This window comes from Palaemon carinicauda, chromosome 39 (genome assembly GCF_036898095.1).
Source record: "Palaemon carinicauda isolate YSFRI2023 chromosome 39, ASM3689809v2, whole genome shotgun sequence".
NCBI lineage: Eukaryota > Metazoa > Arthropoda > Malacostraca > Decapoda > Palaemonidae > Palaemon > Palaemon carinicauda.
In genome coordinates, this window is record NC_090763.1 from 61,052,900 (window position 1) to 61,075,143 (window position 22,244).

The 22,244-nt window shown below is 46.2% G+C and overlaps 1 protein-coding gene across 2 annotated transcripts in view; it reads right to left on the reverse strand.

Moving 5' to 3' along the window:
* The window catches only part of Mocs2B (Molybdenum cofactor synthesis 2B), a 148,116-nt gene that overhangs the window by 9,348 nt on the left and 116,524 nt on the right, over positions 1-22,244 (reverse strand). For both annotated transcript variants that reach the window (XM_068362975.1, XM_068362976.1), the window contains exons 10-11: positions 11,041-11,189; positions 2,707-2,760 (exon numbers count right to left, since the gene is read on the reverse strand). In XM_068362975.1, the coding sequence (XP_068219076.1) occupies positions 2,707-2,760; positions 11,041-11,189 (203 nt within the window). The remainder of the gene's footprint in view (positions 1-2,706; positions 2,761-11,040; positions 11,190-22,244) is intronic.

The following is a 22,244-nucleotide window of genomic DNA, read 5'->3' on the forward strand; positions in this document are numbered from 1 at the left end:
CTGACCCCGGGTCGTCTCTGGGCGCGTATCACTCCGCCAGAGGTTACCCCGCATAGAAAACGGGAGTAGGGTAAACTACACAAAATTCTGGTTGGTTGGGAGGAGATCCCAGTTACTCCTAAGAAAGTAGTTCGAGCTAAGTACTGTTAGGAAAAATACAAATTACAGTACTTAAAATTTGTGATATCTCAACAGGTGGCTGGTGCCTTGGCCAATCTACCCTTCTGTGTGCTTGCCACTTCACATGGTAATAACAAAAATGTAACTATTTTTCTTTGTCGAAAGTAGCAAAGTGACAAATTTGGAAATTTGTATTTTTCCTAGCAATGCAAACCTGGAGCTCTTTACTATGAAGTACTTATTTTGGCAAAGCTGAAACTAGCTGATAAAGCTTTTGTCAGGGTGTAACTATCCACCGCTAGTTACCGGGGGTGAAGGAGTGGAGTAGGCTAGCCCCCCTCACACCACCACTAGCGACTAACCATCACTTTTGCAATTGCGGCAGGACTTTCCGGGGGTAGATGCTGGTGGGAACAGTATGTGTAAAGAGCTCCAGGTTTGTATTGCTAGGAAAAATACAAATTTTATCCAAATTTGTCATGTATTCTGGGACAAAATACAAACCTTCCTCTCTTTACTATGGAGACTCACCTTTAGGTAGGTGGAAGTCTGCAAACCAACTGGCTTGTAACTGTCCAGGGGTGACCTCTTGTGCTCCGTACAAGCTAACTGTGAGGGGCCCTGGCACCTCGTTATCCTCTTAGGCTGATGGCCTGGACAATGCGTGCTACGAATAAAGAAAGTTTCAGCGAATAATGAATTTAGCAAAGAGTTGGTCTGAATCCTTTACTAAATCTCAATCTTGCCAGACTCCCCCTGACTGGAGGACAGGGACATAAATATATACACATATATCAGGTTGCCCAAAGAGCATGATAATCACCCACAGATAGAAGAGGTCAGCTGTGCAGAGTTCCTTGGATGCTGCAGCCCAAGAGAGGGAAGATGAAGTAGGTAGTGGCCAGTCACTCACACATTCATCCTAGACTTACTAATGGGTAACGTCTGCCCTCGACGATATGCTACTTGTCCTACGAGGGAGCCGAGGTGTATTAGATCACATTTTGAGCAGCCACCACAGGACCTATTGAGATGTGTCCATGTTCCTGTGGGCTATATCATGCAGGTAGTGTGCAGTGAATGTTTGATATTTCCACCTGCCCACATGTAACACTTGCATCACAGAAAAGTTCTTAAAGATTGCAAGAGAAGTATTTATTCCTCTGACATTGTGTGCATGGGGGCATTGATCAGACGATGAGCAGTATGAAGATAATGCTCTCTATCACTTGCCTGATCCAGGAGGAGATAGTTCTTTGGGACTCAATGTCTTGGTCTTCCCCGTGCTAATGAAGAGTCTATTAATCTGGGGTTGAGCTCTTCTCCTTCTTTTAAGATACAGGTAGTCGTCGACTTATGACTGTTCGATTTTACAACATTTTTTCAGGGTGATGACATCACAAATCTATCGGAAATACAACGCTAGTAGGACAAAAATTTCCTTAGAATTAATCTATTTTCTTGTAAAAAAAAAAAATAAACTTATTTATCTTGGTAAATTTGCATTTTCTTTTATTGATAATATACAAAATCCATTTTCAATAAAAAGTACATTCAGAAAAGTTTTAATATCTGTCAAGTTCATATCATATATCAGGTGACATTATATTACCAGCGGAAATTGGCCGGACAATACAGTGATTTTCTTCCAATAGGCTAACGATTAGTATTAGTGTTCCCATTATCGAAATGTCAAGTAACAATACAAAGTACTGTATTTTGAGGGTCTGTATTAATTGTTATGAATGCTACATAGCCTAAATTTTACTATACGTTAATTTTATTCAATCTCTGATAATAGATCAATATTTATCTAAAGAATGTACACTAATAGGACAAATAATTTCTTAGAAATATATTTTCCTTTTACATGATGAATATGAAATACGTTTACTTGATAAGTTAGTATTTTCTTTCATTTCTTGCAAGAAAAAAAGAAAAGGGATTTACTTATTTAGCAAGTTTATGTCATGTGTCTTGTGACATTATATTTCTGGTGGAAGCGAATGATTTCCTTTCGGGCAAACCGAATAATTTCTTTTCAGCGTACAGTATTACCGAGTAATCTTATTACAGTATTCACATCATCGAAACACAGAGTAACGATATCAAGTGTTTTAGTAGTCTGTATCAGTACTTATGATGATATTACAACTTAGCGTAAATATTTAAAAACAATAATGTCTAATGAAATATGAAGGCTTAATAATGAACTAAAATAAAAAGTAACAATTAGTCGCTGGTGTGAGTGGGGGATTAGCGTACTTGGCTCCTAACCCCCTTATTAGCGGTGGGTAGATAAACACTGACAAAAGGTTATCGGCTAGTTTTAGCTTCGTCCCAATAAATTCTCCATGGTAAAAAGTGGAGGGTTTGTATTTTGCGCTGGAACAAATTAATATTACAAAATAGAATTTTACTATGAGTCCAATAACTCAAAATGCCATCTTTAGTCTGGATGCTTATTTTTCAAAATTATTGTGTAACTAGTTGTAAATTAAACCTATTGAAATAAATCTTATTTAATTTAAAGGTCATCTAACATGATAAAACCTAATTTTGATAAAGAAAGTTATGAATACTTACATCACTTTCCACAGCTTTCATTTCTTCTTTAGTTTCATCTTTAATCTTTAATCTCTGAAATTAAAAAAAGTATATGTAAATTGAAAATTTTAACTAATTTTAATCTAAAAATCTATTTTCTTGCATTTTGGTGTTTTGAAAATTAATGTCATCAATCAAGCCTAGAACACATTCAAAAGAATATGAATGATTCGTAAGTAATTTGTATTTTACCTAACTATTCAAACCATAGCTATCTAATAGGGGTATTACTTTCGGCTTAGCTGAAATGACGAGCCATTAAATTTTAGCGAGGGTTAACTACCCATACCGCTAGTTAGTGGGCGGTAGGGGAGGGTACTGCCCCCCTCACACACCTATGATTGAGCTCACTTTGCTTGGAGGTAGGACTTCAAGGGGGATAGGGCTGGCATTTAAGTTTGCTTAAATAGCTAAGGTTTGTACAGTTTGGAAGAATACAAGTTATCTACGGATTTGTCATTTGTTCCGTAACTGGAATACAAACCATGCTATTTAATAGGGGTGACTCACCCATTAGGTAGGGTGGACATCCTAGCCAATCTGGCTTTGGCTTTACCCGGGGGCTCCTTATCTGAGTATTAATGGCTGCCAATATTCAGCGAGGATGAAGAGCGGCAACGCAACGTCCGTTCACCATCCGAGCCGAAAGCAAAGTGAGCTCAATCATAAGTGAGGGGGGCTGTAGCAAGCTACCCTCCCCTACTCCCGCTAACTAGCAGTATGGGTAGTTAACCCTCGTTAAAATTTAATGGCTCGTCATTTCAGCTACGCCGAAAGTAATACCCCTATTAAATAGCATGGTTTGTATTCCAGTTACGGAACAAAATAGAATTTCTGGAACACATTCAGTTCCACTGACGTAACTATATGCAAAATAACTTGGGTTTCACCAGACAAAACTAAGAAAAAGAATATTAACTCTTAATAATGATTGCATCGTAATTGTAAAATAAAATAAAATCTCGTATGACAGGCAAGGTAGGGTGTTATCAGTGTCTAGATTGTAAGGAAAATTAAAAACTATGACATTCATTTAAGTTCATAACAATTGAGGTTTATTCTATTCAATCTATGAAGGATATATTTTATGTCAGACCAACTTTGACAGGAGATATGTAGAAAATAATAAATAAACCAATTCATCTCTGCTGTTGATATGCTAACTCGTATACATCATCAAAAGACAATTATTCCTTTAAACAGTCAGTGTACATTTACAGCAAGACAAGATTACTTGTGCAGATCGTTTTATGCCCATTACTACATGGTGACACCTGGTGGCTGAACAGTATGGATTAAATTACTTTTGTTCCACCACGGAGTACTTACCTCGAACTACTTTCTTAGGAGTATCTGGGATTCTCCTCCCAACCGACCAGAATTTTGTGTAGTTTCCCCTATCTCTGTTTTCTATAGTGGGTCCCTCTGTGGCGGATGGATACTCGCCCTGAGGCGACCCGGGTCAGCGTGCTAGAGCATGGAGCTAGGTCTCGGTCACCAGTAAGCTTCTGGTCGCGGCGTGATTCACATCTCTCCGCTCTCTCACATCCCGTGCGACCCTTTGTGTCCCCATGTAGTTACCGCGTGTTTACCGATTCCCTTGTATCCTTTCATCCACCTCTTTCCCCTGTGTTCTTGTGTTGCTTGGTGCTTTTGTGTTCTAGTATGGATCACCAACGTTGTTGCCCCGGGCCTAAGACCAGTAAATCGTGTGGTGCGTTTCTGTCTAAACCGGAGGCTGACCCGCACACCGTGTTCATCGTGCAGGGGTAGCGTGTGTTCCCCGTTCGCCACGTGTCCGGAGTGCGAGGCCTGGCTGGAAATCCAGTGGGCCTTGTATGGGACGAAGAAGAAGAAGGCATCTAAGAGATCTCCTAAGAAGGTGGGCACCGCCTCGCCCTTGGCTTTGCCCACAGCTCCTTCAGAGAGAGGTTCCCCTTCACCTTCCCCTACCCAGAGTAGGGGACGAGGTAAGTCCGTGGTGGGGAAGCAGCCCATTGCCACTCCCCATGAGTCCGATGTTCTTGATGTGGGGGATGTTGTTTCTTCGAAGGCGTGTGGGGGGCCTGCTGGGGGGGCGGGAGTGAGCTCGGGAGACGAGGTTCTGGTGCCTGCAGGACCCGTCTCTAATGAAGACCTGGTGTGGGGGAAGACTGCTCCGGCTCCTTCCCCCGCATCATGGCAGTGTGTTTCAGGTACTTCAGGGCCTGGGGAAGAAGTAGACACAGAGAGACCGACGACAGGTTCGTCGGACCCCGACTCCATTGTTTGGACGGCGCTTAGGACGCCCTTCAGGTCGCCGATGCGCCAAGAGGAAGACTTCGATGGCTGGTTCGCATCCAGGAAGGCTCTACGGATTCCCCCGGAGCCTCCCGCCCGACTTAATGCAGCCGTTCACGCCGGTGAAGCAGCACGTGGACCCTACATCGGCATCGGAGGGCTCGGAGGACTCGGCGAGCTCTTCTTCTACCTCTTCTTCGTCCTCTTCTTCACCATCCTCGTTAGATTCGTCCTCTTCGGAAGACTCCGATCCCGGTGAGGCGAGAAAGAAACGGAAGAGGTCCCGGAGGAGGAGGAATCGCTCAAGGACCTCCAAGAAAAAGAGCAAGAAAGGGAGTTCGTTCAGGGATAAGTGGGTCCATGTGACGATTCCCCGCAGCGAGCTAATCAGGGCAGCCTCCGCTCCAGGCTCATCCGGGTGGGCCCCTAGAGCCGCAACTTTGCCCTCACTACACGTGGCGTCCGATTGGTCCGCCCGTCGTCCGAAGCCGCTGACACAGGTCGGCTTCACCAAACCTAAACCTGCGAAGGCACCGGCTCCATCCACCCCTTCGGCCCGGTAACATGGCCCCTATCCCCGGTTCCACGGCAGCTCTACCCAAGCACCCTGGGCAACAAGAAGATCACCGTAGGCCCCTGGCCCCTGGCCCCATGGAGCTCCTCGGGAGGGGGTAGACCCATGACGGCTACCTCCGTCTCAGCGGAGCCACCCGTGCTGGAAGTTCCCGCGCCATTGGATCGGCGAGAGAGAGAGGACCTAGCCTCCAACGTGGCTCCATCTGTGATCGACGGTGCACCCGAAGCGGAGGATCAAGTGGTGGAAGGACTAATGGACGGTGGAGAGTGCTCGGCAGATGACACCTCCTCCTATAGTAAAGTGCTGGCTCTGATCAGACGGCACCACAGGCTGGACGACCCGAAACCCTCGACAGACCAGGCCTGGCTCTCGGGTCTGGGCAGGTTAGTCTACAACCCCGTCCAACAAAAGCCGTCCCTAACTCTTCCTTTGGCCCCAGACGTTAAATTGGGGATGGACCACGTGGACAGGTACGTCGCGGGTCAAGCAGACTCTCTCAGGGCCCAAGGGTCCTTCAAGCTGCGTCCGGGGATAAGGACCCAGAAGCGGTTTTACGTCCCTGACGGGCGGCGCGCGGGACCCCGCGCAGTCGAAGCGGCGATAGCCACACTTAACCAGGGCAGTGCGGAAGACAGGGCCTCCGCCACCCCAGTGTGCTTTTCCCCAGCAGAGCCCGCGATGATGGAAGACACGGCCCAGGACATAGTGAATGTCACGTCATAGCTGGACTGGTGGGCGTGTACCCTAGTAGGTTTTCAGTCGTCCCATGATCTGACAGTGCCTGAAAATCAAACCTTATTCCAAGAACTAATCTGCTTAGGGGGAAAGGCAATGAAATTCCTCACCTTCCAGTCCCTCACGCAGACGGCCAACTGGGTCTTACGGAAGAGAGACACCGTTCTCAATAAATTGATCCGTAGGCTACCCGAGAGGGAAGCGAAGTGCCTGACGAACTTCCTGGTGTGGGGCGACTCCGTCTTCCCCCTGAAGGCAGTGGAAGAAGCTATAGAGAGGGTAAGGAAAATCAAGGAGGCAGGAGAGTCCAGGCCCCCTGCAACAAGACGTCCAACGCACATAGGGGTTGCTCCGGACGGTCCCCACTCCTCGGCAGCACAACCCAGACGAGACTCCCCTTCGTCTTCCTGGCGTCAAGCCTCGCATCCCCCCCGTAGGGGAAGCACGACTCCGCAGGCCTCCTTTAGGCCTAACTACTCCAACTCCAGGAGAGGACGCTCGAGCCGCGCCTCCAGGAGAAGGTAGGGAGAGAGGGCCCCCAACTCCTGCCGAAGCCTCAGGTAGGGGGATGCCTCAAACGTTCTTGGGAAGCACGGTGGGACAACAGAGCAGATCCACGGTCCGTGGCAGTCCTGAGGGACGGGTACAGAGTTCCCTTCCTGGCAGATCCGCCCCCTCTAATCCCCGACCAACGGGCGGAGTGGTTGGCTCCCAAGGACTCCTTGAAGAAGGCGGCGTTACAAGAAGTGTCGGCCATGCTCACCAAAGGGGCATTAGAACTAGTCAAGGACCCCTCCCCGGGGTTCTACAGCAGGCTCTTCCTGGTGGAGAAGGCGACAGGGGGTTGGAGGCCGGTCATAGACCTCTCAGCCCCCAACAAGTTCATATGCAAGACCGACTTCAAGATGGACACCCCGAAGTCGGTGATGGCAGCCTTGAGGGAAGGAGACTTCATGATGTCGCTGGACCTCAAGGACGCGTATTTTCAGATCCCTGTCCACCCCTCCAGCAGGAAGTTCCTAAGGGTGAAGTGGGGTTCCCAGTCGTTGCAGTTCAGAACCCTATGCTTCGGGCTGTCGACAGCTCCTCAGGTCTTCACAACAGTGTCAGTCTGGGCTCACGAGCAGGGGATCCGCCTGATCCGGTACCTAGACGACTGGTTGTTGCTTTCAGCCTCAGAGGAAGTACTGAAGGAGCAAGGTGCGAAGCTTCTACGGTTCTGCAAGGACTTGGGGATCACCATCAACTTAGAAAAGTCACAGTTGATCCCCTCCACCAGGATGACTTACCTGGGGATGGTCCTAGACTCCAAGTTGGGGAGGACCTTCCCCTCCTCAGAGAGGCTAGAAAATCTGGACCGAATAATTCTCCCCTTCCTATCGGGCCTCCCAAGGAGAGCCAAAGACTGGCAGAGGCTGGTGGGCCACCTGGTATCGTTAGAGAAGTTAGTCCCTCGGGGGAGACTCAAGCTAAGGGCGGTTCAGTAGAACCTGAAAGAACTCTGGTCCCCGGGGGAGTCCCCGCACAAGTTAGTCACAGTGTCCCCGGAGACGAAGGAAACCCTGAAATGGTGGTCCGACAGGGCGAACACCCTCAAAGGAATGCCGTTCGCGACCGCTCCTCCGGAGGTGTTGCTCTTCATGGACGCATCGAAGGAGGGGTGGGGAGCCCATCTTCTCGACGAATCAGCTAAGGGAAGGTGGTTCCCCGAGGAAAAGAACTTTGATATAAACGTCCTGGAACTGCTGGCGGTTCAAAGAGCGTGCGTAGAATTAGTCCACCTTCTCCGGGGGAACACGGTGGCGCTAATGTTCAACAACGCCACTGTGGTAGCCTACGTGAAAAAGCAAGGAGGGCTAAAGTCGAGGGAGCTGTGCGATCTCACGGCAAAGATCCTAGAATGGGCCGAAAAGGAACACATCGAGCTCACGGCCAGGTTCATTCCAGGGAAGAGGAACGTCCTAGCCGACGGCCTCAGCAGGGTGGGCCAAGTAGTAGGGTAGGAGTGGTCCCTACACCCAGAAGTGGCCCAGACAATCATCCTGAGATGGGGATAGCCGGTGATGGACCTCTTCGCCACAAAGCTCAACGCCCAGCTCCCTGTGTTCTGTTCTCCAGTGCCAGACCCAGCAGCGGCGTTCGAGGACGCCTTCCAACACACTTGGGACGGCCTCGACATTTATGCCTTCCTTCCCTTTGGGACCCTCAGACAGGTCCTCAACAGAGTCAGACGTGCGAAGAACCTGCGGATGACTTTGGTAGCGCCCTTTTGGCCGGGGAGAGAGTGGTTCGCGGACCTAAAGGAACTGGTGGTCCTTCCACCCTGGCCGCTTCCGGACAGAGAAGACCTCCTCCGTCAGCCCCACTTCAAGAAGTTTCACGAAAACCCTCGGTCCCTCCGCCTACACGCGTGGAGGTTATCGAGCGTCTCCTGAGGAAGGAGGTATACTCGTCTAAGACCGTCACGAGAATGTCGGGATATCTGAGACGATCCTCAGTCTCGGTTTTCAAGCTAAATGGGCCACTTTCACGAAATGGTGCGCCTCCCAGAACCTCAGGCCGCTGGATGCCTCCATTCATAAGGTAGCGGACTTCCTAGTACACCTGAGAGACGACCTAGGAGTTTCTATCCCGGCCATTAAGGGTGTCCAAGCCGCATTGGGTCAGGTCTTTCTCCTCAAGGGACTCGATCTAGGAGATTCCCGGCAGATCTCAATGCTCATTAAGAGCTTCGAACAATCGTGTTCTCCCCGTTCCTCTAGAGTGCCGCAGTGGGACGTTGCCAGTTCTCAAGACCCTTTCTAGACCACCCTTTGAACCCCTCAGGAACATCCTTGACAAAGACAACCCTCAAGACAGTCTTCCTCCTCATCCTGGCCTCTGCTAAACGAGTTAGTGAGCTCCACAGGTTGTCGCACGAGGTTCCGCACTCGAAAGGGTGGAAAGATTTGAGTTTCAAGTTCTTGCTTGATTTCGTAGCCAAAACGCAGAACCCCGCGTTTTGGGACCCTAGGTTTGAGGGCTTTTCGGTTCCAGCGATTCCGTGGTCAGACAATCCAGGGGATTTATTGCTATGCCCAGTCAGGGAAGTTAGGAAATACCTGGAAAGGACAGCCAGACTTCGCCCTGGGATTAAGAGCCTGTTTGTCTCCTCGGGCCCAGTAAAGAAGGCAGTGTCCAGGAACACCCTCTCCTTCTGGTTGCGTCAAGTCATAAAGAGAGCCTATGACAGTGACGGATCCTCGGTGCCGGGTAGACCGCGCCCCCATGATATTAGGGGTCTGAGCACGTCACTAGCCTTCGATAAGAACATGGCGGTGGGCCAGATCCTGAAGGCGGGTACATGGTCCAGGCAGTCCACGTTTATGGCCCACTACCTGAAGGACTGTACAAGGAAGTCTCTGGACTCCTTCTCCATCGGCCCAGTCATTTCCGCGCTCCAACAGGTCTAAGGTTGAAGACCCGGGGAAGCCCGTGGGAAGCAATTCCAAGCGACACAAGTTCCTTCCTTACTATTCCCCCTTACTCCTGCTTCCCCTCAATTCTCTTTTACCTTTCCTCCTCCCATGTGAGAATCGTTCGTTGGAGACGCCCATGTCCGGAGATTTTTACAGAGGTGAGTTACTTAGACACTAGATAGTTTTTTGCGTAGTTCTCACCAAGTCTCATATCTCGTTTGATTGTCTGCAGAACCTAGCCTCTTATTTAGGTTCAATTACTTAATATCCAGCAGGTCTCTCGGTCTGTAAGACCACCCCCGCCTCCTAAGGTGTAAGTCTCCTAAGAAAGTGGTTCGAGGTAAGTTCTCTGTGTTGGAACAAATCACAAATTTTAAGTAATTTGTATTTTTCCTAACAGTACTTACCTTGAACTACTTTCGGGTTATTGCCCGCCCATCCTTTACCGAGTGTCTTACAGGAGTTCGATACCATAATTATCAAAAGCTTACCGGTGACTGAGACCTAGCTCCATGCTCTCGCACGCTGCCTCAGGGCGAGTATCCATCCGCCACAGAGGGACCCACTATAGAAAATGGAGATAGGGGAAACTACACAAAATTCTGGTTGGTTGGGAGGAGAATCCCAGATACTCCTAAGAAAGTAGTTCGAGGTAAGTACTGTTAGGAAAAATACAAATTACTTGAAATTTGTGATATTTAAAATTCTTTTATTCTTTTGTGCTTTCAAATCTGATGAAATTACTATATAATGACTTGGAAAATGGTGTACCCTGGAATGTAATACCCGCAATAGCGAAAATATTACTGTACTGAGTAACTTACAAACTCATATTTATTAAAGTCGGCAATCAATCACACTAGTATCTACTTGCTGTAGTCCTAAATTAGAAATGACTTGTGATTTTTGTTTACTACAAAACATGCACACCATCCCATACTTTGATGGTAGTCTTGGCCAAAATTGGTTGCTTCTAAAGTGGCTGTCATGCACAACCACTGCAAGACCACTAAATAGAAATATGTTTACTCCAAAATGAACACTCAAGACTATTTGCCTGCATGATTGCGAGGTTACCAGACCTGGTAATGGTGGTCCACCCACAAAATATTTTTTTATTTAAATCAAGAGTGAATCAAGTTTAACCCTAATGTAAAACATGGGAATATATTTCAGTACATTGCAAAAATTTAAACACAATTGGGACACTATGCGTAAAAATTAAGACTAAACTTCAGGCAATGTACAATAAGGCAAACTAACCTTTGGGTGAAAGTATTCTGGTGATATTGCTTCCAAACGTAGAACTCTGTCTTCTACTGCTTTAAGTCTGGCATAAACATCACGAGGAATTGGACCATTAGAATTTATCTTCAAATGATTCTCCAAATTTATCAGTCTTTCCTCTATACCTAAGAAATATTTACATAGAGTTATACAGTAAACAATTACATAAAATAAATCTATGAGCTTACATAATAGTGTAGTTAAACGTCAACCATGTAATAATATGTTTACCACGATCTACTCTGTACTGCTTTCAATGGGATATTACGTTCATGACTTTAAATGCACGTTTCAAGTCGTAATATGTTTACTCGTATAGTAAGCATAGGAACACCACTTGGCAACACTCAGCATATGTAAGCTGTAAATGGAAACTTTATGGTGTCTGGTAACTTTTCTGAAGGTCGCTTGACGTTAGACAACTGATACAGTCTGGTTTCCTTTCAGTGCGCTTCGGGTGTTTGAGAGGTTAATTTGTTTTCCTTCTTTCACATTGAGTTCCCTAAAGAGGCGTATTTCTTTAGATAGAATAAATGAAATATTAAGAGAGCAGTCTAAAATGATAACAAAAGAATAATAATGCATAGATGTAAAATATTTTTCATTCTGTATTATGTAGCCTTTTGAAATAAAATAATTGGAGTACTAACAGTTTTTTATTCCGTTATTTAATCAATATTCCTACATTTAACTATAAATACAAATTATAAGCATGAAAATTAATATTAACTTTGAAAAACTATCATTAGTGAAATGACCACTAACTGCAAAAAAGCATGACAGTACATTAGCAGCGAGGTAGTCCCAGGGGACGCTTAACAGGGTAATAAACATGTACCTTTGCATAAGCAGATGAAATTGGTTTTTTTATTCTAATTCACTTGTATGTAATAGCCTGAAAACACAGCTGGTGCAAACATAATATGAGTACAGTACTAAAGTACTTTTCTACTTTCAAGAAAAGTGTTGAAAACTCCAAAGTATTTCTAGGAAATGATACCCTCGACATGTTATCCATGAGTGTTCCTTTCACTATTATTAGTGTAACTATGCAGTAAAAACTGATGGAAAAATCATAAACAGCAGTAAAAATCCATCATACAATGGTCAATTTAGTTTAGTTTTGTATGGCTCTAAAAATTGTATGGTGTACAATATCTTGGTTTTTTTTTATTTTTGTACAGCAAAATTATAATCTTTTGTTCTACAATATTTGTCTTAATTGCAATTTTTTTTTCATTATTCATTTTACTTTATAGAAACTGGTTATTAAAAATTATACCCATCAAGCTTTAAATGACGAAAAAAAAATTAGACTCCTCTCATGAAAATGATCTTTACCCAAACCAATTACAGTTATGTGTCGATAATGTGAAGCATGTTCTCAAACGCCAGAAATAGTTAATCGCCAGTTGATGAAAAAAGATTTTCTAGATAGATATGCAAGAAGCTATCCAAATACCAAGTGCTTCTTACAAGTTTAAAGGAACTTTGTTTTGATATGATATTTTCCTTATAAAATAAATTTTTGAATATACTTACCCGGTGAATATATAATAGCTGACGTCTCCGACAGCTAGACAGATTCCAAAAACTCGCGAGCGATCGCCATGAAGGTTGCGGGTGTGCCCACCAGCGCCGACTATCGGCCAGATACCGCATATACTTGTCAATCTCTCCAGTTCTTCTCAGTCCGCTGGGTCTCTATCGGGGAGGAAGGGAGGGCCTTTAATTTATAAATTCACCGGGTAAGTATATTAAAAAATTTATTTTATAAGGAAAATATCATTTTTAAATATTAAACTTAGCCGGTGAATATATAATAGCTGATTCACACCCATGGTGGTGGGTAGAGACCAGTATTAATACAATAAAGGCGTATATGCTCAAGAGTTTTTTGACAAATATTTCATAAAAAACCAAAAGTATAGGTATCTGGCAAGGAAGCTGACTCTGACGATTACTCTGCCTCATTAGTCCGCTTTCCTCACGAAGCCCAGCCATCCTCTCAGGATGCTAAAAGACTCCCAGGAGCTGTTATATCCAGGGCGAACACCCCTATAACAGGACCTCATCAATACCCTTAATCTGGGCGCTCTCAAGAAACAACATTTGACCACCCACCAAATAAAAAAGGATGCGAAAGACTTCCTAGTCTTCCGTACAACCCAAGACAAGATTAAAAACATTTCAAGAGAAGATTAAAAGGATATTGGGATTAAGGGAATGTAGTGGTAGAACCCTCACCCACTACTGCACTCGCTGCAACTAATGGACCCAGGGTGTAGCAGTCCTCATAAAGAGTCTGGACGTCTTTTAAGTAAAATGAAGCGAACACCGACTTGCTCCTCCAAAAGGTCGCGTCCATAATACTTCGAAGAGACCTGTTTTGCTTAAAAGCCACCGAAGTTGCTATCGCTCTCACTTCGTGCGTCTTGACCTTAAGCAAACAACGATCTTTCTCATTTAAATGAGAATGTGCCTCCCGGATTAAAAGTCTAATAAAGGGATTTTGACGTAGGAAAAATCTATTTCTGGGCGAGGGACCTGTGCCGCCCAGTGAATAAGCTCCTATTAGCACTTATTCTTAGGTAATTTACTGCTAAATATACCAGAGAAAAAATGTAAAGGAGTGCTAGGTTAACTAGCTCGCTCACCTATTGGTGTCGGTATAAAATTGGGCGTATAATCCAGAGGTCCCGCACTATTTAGATTCATCCACGACAAAGACCCCAATAGAGGAGAGCCGTTCAACCTCACTCGGCACCAGCAACTCTGCATCCGCTCAGAACCCAACTCCTTAGCACCCAAAGTTTGGGGACTCCAAGGGAGAGGAGCTGGGAGGGTTCACTGGGCGGCACAGGTCCCTCGCCCAGAAATAGATTTTTCCTACGTCAAAATCCCTTTTCTGGGCTTGAACCTGTGCCGGCCAGTGAATATATACAAGAGAAATGTCACCAAACTTGCAAAATAAAGGAAAAACATAAACATAAGGGAAATACAAGTTGCTTTAATCAGAGATGAGTGCCAAAAACAGCTATAAGGGTATCTTAAAAAGAACATAAATCCACTTGGTAGAACAATTGACCAAAAAAGGTAAGGTATAATAATGCCGTGAGTGATGATATATACAGATACTCAGGAGTCAAAAATTTTAAAATATAATAATAGTAATCAGGTGCGAAACCAACGAATACAAATAGGGTATAAATGAGGCAGGTAAGGGGGAGAGATAAAATAACAAGGAATTAACATATGAGTTACCTGGGGGTAACTACGCTCCCTGCAGCTACTGTAGGAAATTTAAGGGCTTCCAAATGTTTAAGGTAGTGTTTCTTGAACACTGAGGGTGACTTCCACCCTGTATACCTGGAAAGATCCGTAAAATTCATGTGGTGAAAAAAGTTCACCGAAGTAGCAACCGCTCTGATATCATGTGCAAGAGGAAAAGAGTCAGGGCTAGCTTGTTTAATAAAATACAAAATTTGTTGCCTGATCCCTTTAATGGTAATGGTACCGCCTTGTTCTCTAACGAATAGAGGCCCCGAGGAGTTAGAGGAGGTCCGGGATAAATAAGACCTAAGAGTAGTAACAGGGCACAGAGACGGATCTTGCGTGAGGGGAACAATTTTCCAGGAGGACCATCTGTTCTGAGGGTCTTCGTTCTTAGCTAAAAAGAATTTGTTAGGTGAAAGAAGGACCTCTCCCGAAGGAAGGAACTCAATATGACCCGGGTCTCTTGACAAAGCTGCCAGTTCAGAAATTCTTGCCCCGGAAGCCAAACTCACCAGGAAAAGTGTTTTCCTGAGAAGGGGAATGTAATCACAAGAACTGTTAATGGTATCAGAAGCCAATTTGAGTACATCATTAAGGAACCAGGTAACCGGGGTAGGACGAGTAACCGGTTTCAGTCTGGCACAGGCTTTCGGAATTGAAGCTAACAAAGAGTCGGTTAAGTCTATGTTAAAACCCACTAGGAATATCTTTTTCAAGGCAGATTTAATAGTGGTGATAGTATTGGCTGCCAGACCTGATTCTAATAAAGTTCTAAAGAAAGTGACTGTAAGGTTCAAGTTCATACAGTGTACGTCTGAGTCTATCAAAAATTTAGCCAACTTTTTAACCGCAGAATCATATTGGCGGATGGTGGAATCCCGTTTATCTGATTCTAGGAACAGGGTGTTTTGAGGATCGATATTGGCACCATGCATGGCCGCAAACTTCATGAAGTCCATAAAGTTAGGGCGCTCTGAATGTTTGAGAAAGCGTACACAACGCGTGTTTGTACTATCTGAGACAGAACCGGATTGGGTATCGGGTGAGGATGTAGTCTCAACTCTCGCAGGAGAGGATACCAATTGCTCTTGGGCCAGTTGGGTGCGACCAAGGCTACTCGTCCCTTGAAGGATCTCAGCTTGTCTAGGACTTTCAGTAAAAGATTCACCGGGGGAAAGAGATAAATCCTTTCCCAGATGTCCCAATTCTGTGACATAGCGTCTGTGGCGTAGGCCTGAGGGTCTAGATTGGGAGCCACATATACTCTCAACTTGTGGTTGGACTCCGTGGCGAAGAGGTCCACTTGGAGACCCGGAACCCGAGAGAGAATCCACCGGAATGACTTTAGATCGAGTGACCATTCCGATTCTAGAGGGGAGGTCCGGGACAAGGCGTCTGCCACTACGTTCCGGACTCCCGCCAGGTGGACAGCTGAAAGATGCCAATGGTTCGAGGCTGCTAGGGAGAATATGGCTACTAGAACATGGTTCAGAGGCCCTGATTTTGATCCGCCTCTGTTGAGGCAGCGGACCACCACTTCGCTGTCGAGAACCAGACGAAGGTGTTGTCTCTTGGGTGGAGCGAGACGTTTCAGGGTTAGAAGAACTGCCATGGCCTCCAGCACATTGATGTGAAATTGGCGGAATAAGGGAGACCAAAGACCTTGAACTTTCCTGAGCTGAGAATAGCCTCCCCAACCTGATAGGGATGCGTCCGTGTGAATGATTAACTTCGGAGGCGGAAATCGAAGGGGAACTGACTTTGACAGATTGTTGGCCCTTGTCCAAGGTAGAAGTCTTTCCCGGAGAATGGGAGGAAGGCGGACTTTCCTGTCCCGGAGCTTCCGGTTCGCCCTCGAACGCCAGACACGATTGATATCTTTCAATTTTGCCTTCAGAAGTAGATCCGTCACTGAAGCAAATTGAAGGGACCCTAGGATCCTCTCTTGGAGTCGTCTGGAACTTACTTTGTCTTTGAGAAAGCGTTTGGTGTTCATTGCAATCTCTAACCTCTTGGGTTTGGGAAGACACAGAGTATGAGATATAAGATCCCATTGCAGGCCGAGCCATTGGAACTTTGATTTCGGAAGAAGACGGGACTTCTTGAAGTTGATCTGGAAGCCTAGAGATTGAAGGTATTGGATGACTCTGTGAGTGGCTTTTAGACAATTTTGGGAGGTGTCTGACCAAATGAGCCAGTCGTCCAGATAGGCTACTACTTGAATCCCTTGATTTCTGAGTTCCTGAACAGCAACTTCTGCTAACTTTGTGAAGATCCTTGGGGCGATGTTGAGCCCAAAGGGCATCACCTTGAAGGAGTAATTTTTGTCCCCTAGGCGGAAGCCTAGATACGGACGGAAGTGTCTCGCTATCGGGACGTGATAATAGGCGTCTGTAAGATCGATAGAGGTGGTGACGGCCCCACGGGGAAGTAAGGTCCGCACCTGCGAGACGGTAAGCATTCGAAACTTGTCGCATTGAATGGACAAGTTGAGAAGGGATAGGTCTAGAATCACTCTTCTCTTGTCCGAATCCTTCTTCGGGACACTGAACAGCCGACCCTGAAACTTCAGGTGTTTCGTTTCTTGTATGGCGTTCTTTTGTAACAGGTCCTGGACAAATTCGACTAGGTCCGGAGTGGAATGTTGATGAAATCTGTTCGGAGGTGGAGGTCCTTGAATCCAACTCCATCCCAGTCCCTTGGAGATGATACTGAAAGCCCAGGGACTGAACCTCCATTTGTTGCGGAAGGCATAAAGCCTCCCCCCTACCCGCTGCACTTCAGTATTGGTTTGAGGAGTTGCCTCCACGTCCGCCTCGGAAGTTCTTTCCCTTGCGAAAGAATCTACCTCTACCTCTGTTCTGGTTTGAACCACGATGGTAGCCTCTACCTCTGTTATAACTCTGGGAAGAGCCTTGAGCCTCATAAGACTGGTTAAAGGCTGGAGAGGTGGTGGAGGCACCGGGAAGCTGGCTCTTAGGGAGCAGAACGGTGACATAGTCGTCCGATGAAGGAGCCCGAGAGGTGGAAGGCTGTGCAGGAGCAGCAGGAGATGGAGGAAGAGGCTGACGGAAAACAGACGAACTACTCTGCTGTTGCCGGAACTGGGTGGAGGTATACGGGCGGAGCTTCTTCCTACCCCGAGCTTGGTAATTTGCGGGATCATATTTCCGCTTAGGAGTCAAACCCCAACGGGTTTTAAGGCTCTGATTAACCCTAGTAGCCTCTGCCAAGACTTCCTCCACAAGATCCTCAGGGAAAAGATTTGAACCCCAGCAAGAGGACCGGATAAGTTTATTAGGCTCGTGCCTAATAGTCGCCTCAGCCAGGACGTGTTTGCGGCACCTACGTTTGGCAATAGCAAAGTCATATACAGTAGATCGAAATATAACGACTGCAAAGTAGCCTTATTGAGAGACTTAAAGATACTCTCAGTATCATAAGTTAAGGCTATCGACTCCGTAGACGTGGCCAAGTTCAAAGTTCGACCAACACGTAGGCGGGAATCATACTCCTGTTTAATAGGGGATTCCGGGAGACGGGGAAGCCGTTCGCTAAACATTACCGACGCACAGTCGGCTGTTAGCTTGCCAGAAGTAAAGGTGGTATGGACATTGTCCCAACACTCATTACCTGAAGGAAGAAGGAGGGAGATCGGGTCTACCTCTCGGATGGGAGGCAAGGGCTTCTCCTCCAGAGCATATTGAAAAGCCAGTTCTGCAACTTTATTGACGCATGGAGTCACGGTATTCTTGTCCATTAAGAACATTGTGAACGAACTTTTATGAGGCGTCAACATGGTATTGGTGCAACCAATATCATTCAGAAACCTAGCCCAAACAGATTGGGCTTGTTCCTTTGGGAAAATGACAGTCTCTTTGGGGACCTTATCCAGCCGAACCAGAGCTTCCTCGGTAAGCCTGGCATAACCATGAAATGGAAATGCGAGACCAGGAGGAAAGAATTCAAAGTCCTCTAGGGGACGAGTGCCAAGACCTTCCAATGTTAACATCCCGTCTGAAAATGGGGAATGAAGAGCCATGCGCCAAGGGTTATTCTTGGTAAACGGCGGAAGCTTAGAGGCATCCGGGATGAGAGAGCTTTGAACTCGCTCCGGAGCACCCTGCTCTAATGCCCCAAGTCTCTGACCAATGTTAGAGAACATCGTGTCCATCTTGGCCTGCATTTCCGACACCAACTTAGCTTGCATCTCCGACACAATGCGAAGCATGGCTGATTCGGAAAGGCCCGGATTAGGAGCAGAAGTGGCGGATTGTACTCCCGGGTCGTGAGACTTAGAGGAGGAGCCGGAAGCCTTAGATGACGGGTTCGTATTAGACTTGGAACTATGGGAAGCCTTGTGGGGCTTACGAGCTTTTGGCAAAGTCCTAGATATAGACTTATCTTTGGGGGGAACCGGGTGTGATCGGTGAGACGAATCACGGTCCCCAGAAAGACCATGGAAAGAAGAGAGATCAGATGAAGAAGAAAGAGCGGGGCTGAGGATAGGAATCTCAGCGCCGGTAACACCTGCCTCACTTACCACCCTACCTGCATCCGGATCATCCAACAACATAGGTTCGACGTCCATGTTCATGGAGGCAACATTGTCTTCCAGATCTCCGGGGGCATCCAACGGATCTTGTTCCTGGTCTATGAATCCCGCAATAGTGGCATCAATGTGGGCAATGATGGGTGCCGCAACATGCCTAGCCACAGCGGCTGAAGACTTGGCATTAGGGTAGATCAATGCACAGTAGTCTTCAGACAGGACGTAAGGCTGTTTGGATTTCACATTCCGGGCAAATCCCCTAACCCACACTTTCAGTGTGGCCCGAGCCGCAGTCTTCTGCTCCGGGGATGCCTGAAATAATAGTGGGAATTACCGAAAGGAAGATTCCAGGAGGTCCTTCAAGACCATAGAGATCTTACTAAATAGTGTATGTATACCAAAAAGAGGTAAAATAATTAGAAAGATAACATAGCCAACGGGACTCACCGAATCAGATCCGAGGGTGGTGATGAGGTCAAAACAGACCATACAATTATCAGGGTGCCAGACCACGATGTCTTCCAGCTGAACTCCGCAGAGGGCGTGAGACCTACAAACAGTATGGCCACAAGGCTGGTGAAGGACAGCCGCACAGGCCGTCGTCTGACAATGCACCATCTATAAAAAGAATAGTATATGAGAAACTGTAATTCTCTTAAGTAGGGGCGGGTCCGGAGGACCCGGGACTAAACATAAGTCTAACTTAAAACTAGAGCTTAACTGTAATACTCTTAAGTAGGGGCGGGCCTAAACATAAGTCTAGCTTAACTGTGATACTCTTAAGTAGGGGTGGGTCCGGAGGACCCAGGCCTAAACATAAGTCTAACTTAAGACTAGAGTATAACTATCCATTCCGGTCGAGCCGGGATCATAAAGAAGGATGCAACAAAGAATTAAGACACATGGTGTCTGATTTCCCGGAGCGAGGTTAAGCCCCGGGCCGGGAAATAAAAGTACATCCATAAACCAATATATATAGGAACTCCGGGATAGTGATCTGTCATATATAATCATATATAATCATAGAAACTGTTATAAATAAAGAGGGGGGCGGAACTGTAGATAAGAACCACCAACAGAACCCGGAGGGTTTCGTATAACATAATAAAATTGTGATAGGTGAATATAAAATAGGGTGCACCGGGATCCTACTCTGTTGAAAGGTGGCCAACCCGTCTAGACAGAGACGAAACCGCCGGGACACCCGGAGGACAAAGTCCATAAACACTGAACTACCCCCTCTAAAAGGAGGGAAGGCAACGGTCCCCTAGGAGAGGGGGGAGAGAAGCCTAGCCACCAACCTAGCGAGAGGGGGAGCTTGGGGGAGGATCACGTGATACGGAGCAGCAGGGCTACCAACTGACGATCCCCAAACACTACCAAAACAGATCATACGGAGTAATGAGCACAAATATTCATTATAAAGTAATAGCGTTGAAAAATATATGAATATACACATAAAAAATTAGGGCAAGGCATGCAACATAATAAATAAATCCCAAAGGACAGCAACCTGATGGCTTAAATAATAAAAATTGCCGCCCAGAAACGAAGGTCGGCAAGCCATCTACGATACGTAACTGATATCGGCCCTAAATATGAACCACAAGGGTTCTAAACGCTAAATAATGAATATCCACAATAAAACATATAAAAATTTAATTAATAATAAAAATAATACACTTAGTAACACCGCGAGTGAAACTAAAAGCTCTCAAAACAGGAGTACCAACTGTAAGCGGAATCAAGCAAGATCGATATGATCGAAGAGAATAAACTCCTATAATTTAAATATTAAACGATCTAGATTGCTCAAAACACAGCAAAACATAGTTTGGTACTTAACTTAGACGGTGTCTCCTGGGAAACCGATGAAGAAGCCATAATCCAAGAAAAATAAGGCAAAACACGAGAGCACAAAAAAGCGGGTTACCATACAGGCGTGCTAAAAAGGAGTTGGGTTCTGAGCGGATGCAGAGTTGCTGGTGCCGAGTGAGGTTGAACGGCTCTCCTCTATTGGGGTCTTTGTCGTGGATGAATCTAAATAGTGCGGGACCTCTGGATTATACGCCCAATTTTATACCGACACCAATAGGTGAGCGAGCTAGTTAACCTAGCACTCCTTTACATTTTTTCTCTGGTATATTTAGCAGTAAATTACCTAAGAATAAGTGCTAATAGGAGCTTATTCACTGGCCGGCACAGGTTCAAGCCCAGAAAAGTACGATAACGCATTTTTAGACATGGGCTTCTTAACGGAGCACCATAAGGCCTCAGAACCACCTCGTAATGGTTTAGTTCGAGCTAAGTAAAACTTAAGAGCTCTAACGGGGCACAGCACTCTTTCAACTTTGTTACCTACGATTTCTGACAGACTAGGTATTTCAAAAGATTTAGGCCAAGGACGAGACGGCAGTTCGTTCTTGGCCAAAAAACCAAGTTGAAGCGAACATGTAGCTTTATTCGTAGAGAAGCCGATGTTCTTACTAAAAGCATGGATCTCACTGACCCTTTTAGCCAAAGCCAAGCACATCAAAAAAAGCGTCTTGAGGGTGAGATCCTTCAGGGAGGCTGAATGAAATGGCTCAACCCTGTCTGACATTAGGAACCTTAGGACCACGTCTTAGTTCCAAGCGGGAGTTGACATACGACGCTCCTTAGAGGTCTCGAAGGACTTAAGGAGATCTTGGAGATCTTTGCTATTTGACAGATCCAAGCCTCTATGTCTGAAAACAGACGCCAACATGCTCCTGTAGCCTTTAATAGTGGGAGCAGAGAGGGAGCGAACATTTCTCAGATGCAGGAGAAAGTCCGCAATTTGGGCTACAGAGGTACTGGAAGAGGAAATAGAGGAGGACTTGCACCACTCTCTAAAGACCTCCCACTTCAACTGGTAGACCTTGATAGTAGATGATCTCCTAGCCCTCGCGATCGCTCTGGCTGCCTCCTTCGAAAATCCTCGAGCTCTTGAGAGTCTTTCGATAGTCTGAAGGCAGTCAGACGAAGCGCGGGAAGGCTTTGATGAAGACTCCTTACGTGGGGCTGCCGTAAGAGATCCATCCGTACAGGCAGACTCCTTGGGACGTCTACCAGCCATTGAAGTACCTCTGTGAACCACTCTCTCGCGGGCCAGAGGGGAGCAACCAACGTCAACCTTGTCCCTTCGTGAGAGGCGAACTTCTGCAAAACCTTGTTGATGATCTTGAACGGCGGAAATGCGTAAGCGTTCATGTGAGACCAGTCCAACAGAAAGGCATCTATGTGGGCCGCCTCTGGATCTGGGACTGGAGAGCAATAGGTCGGGAGCCTTTTGGTCAGTGAGGTCGCAAAGAGGTCTATGGCGGGCTGACCC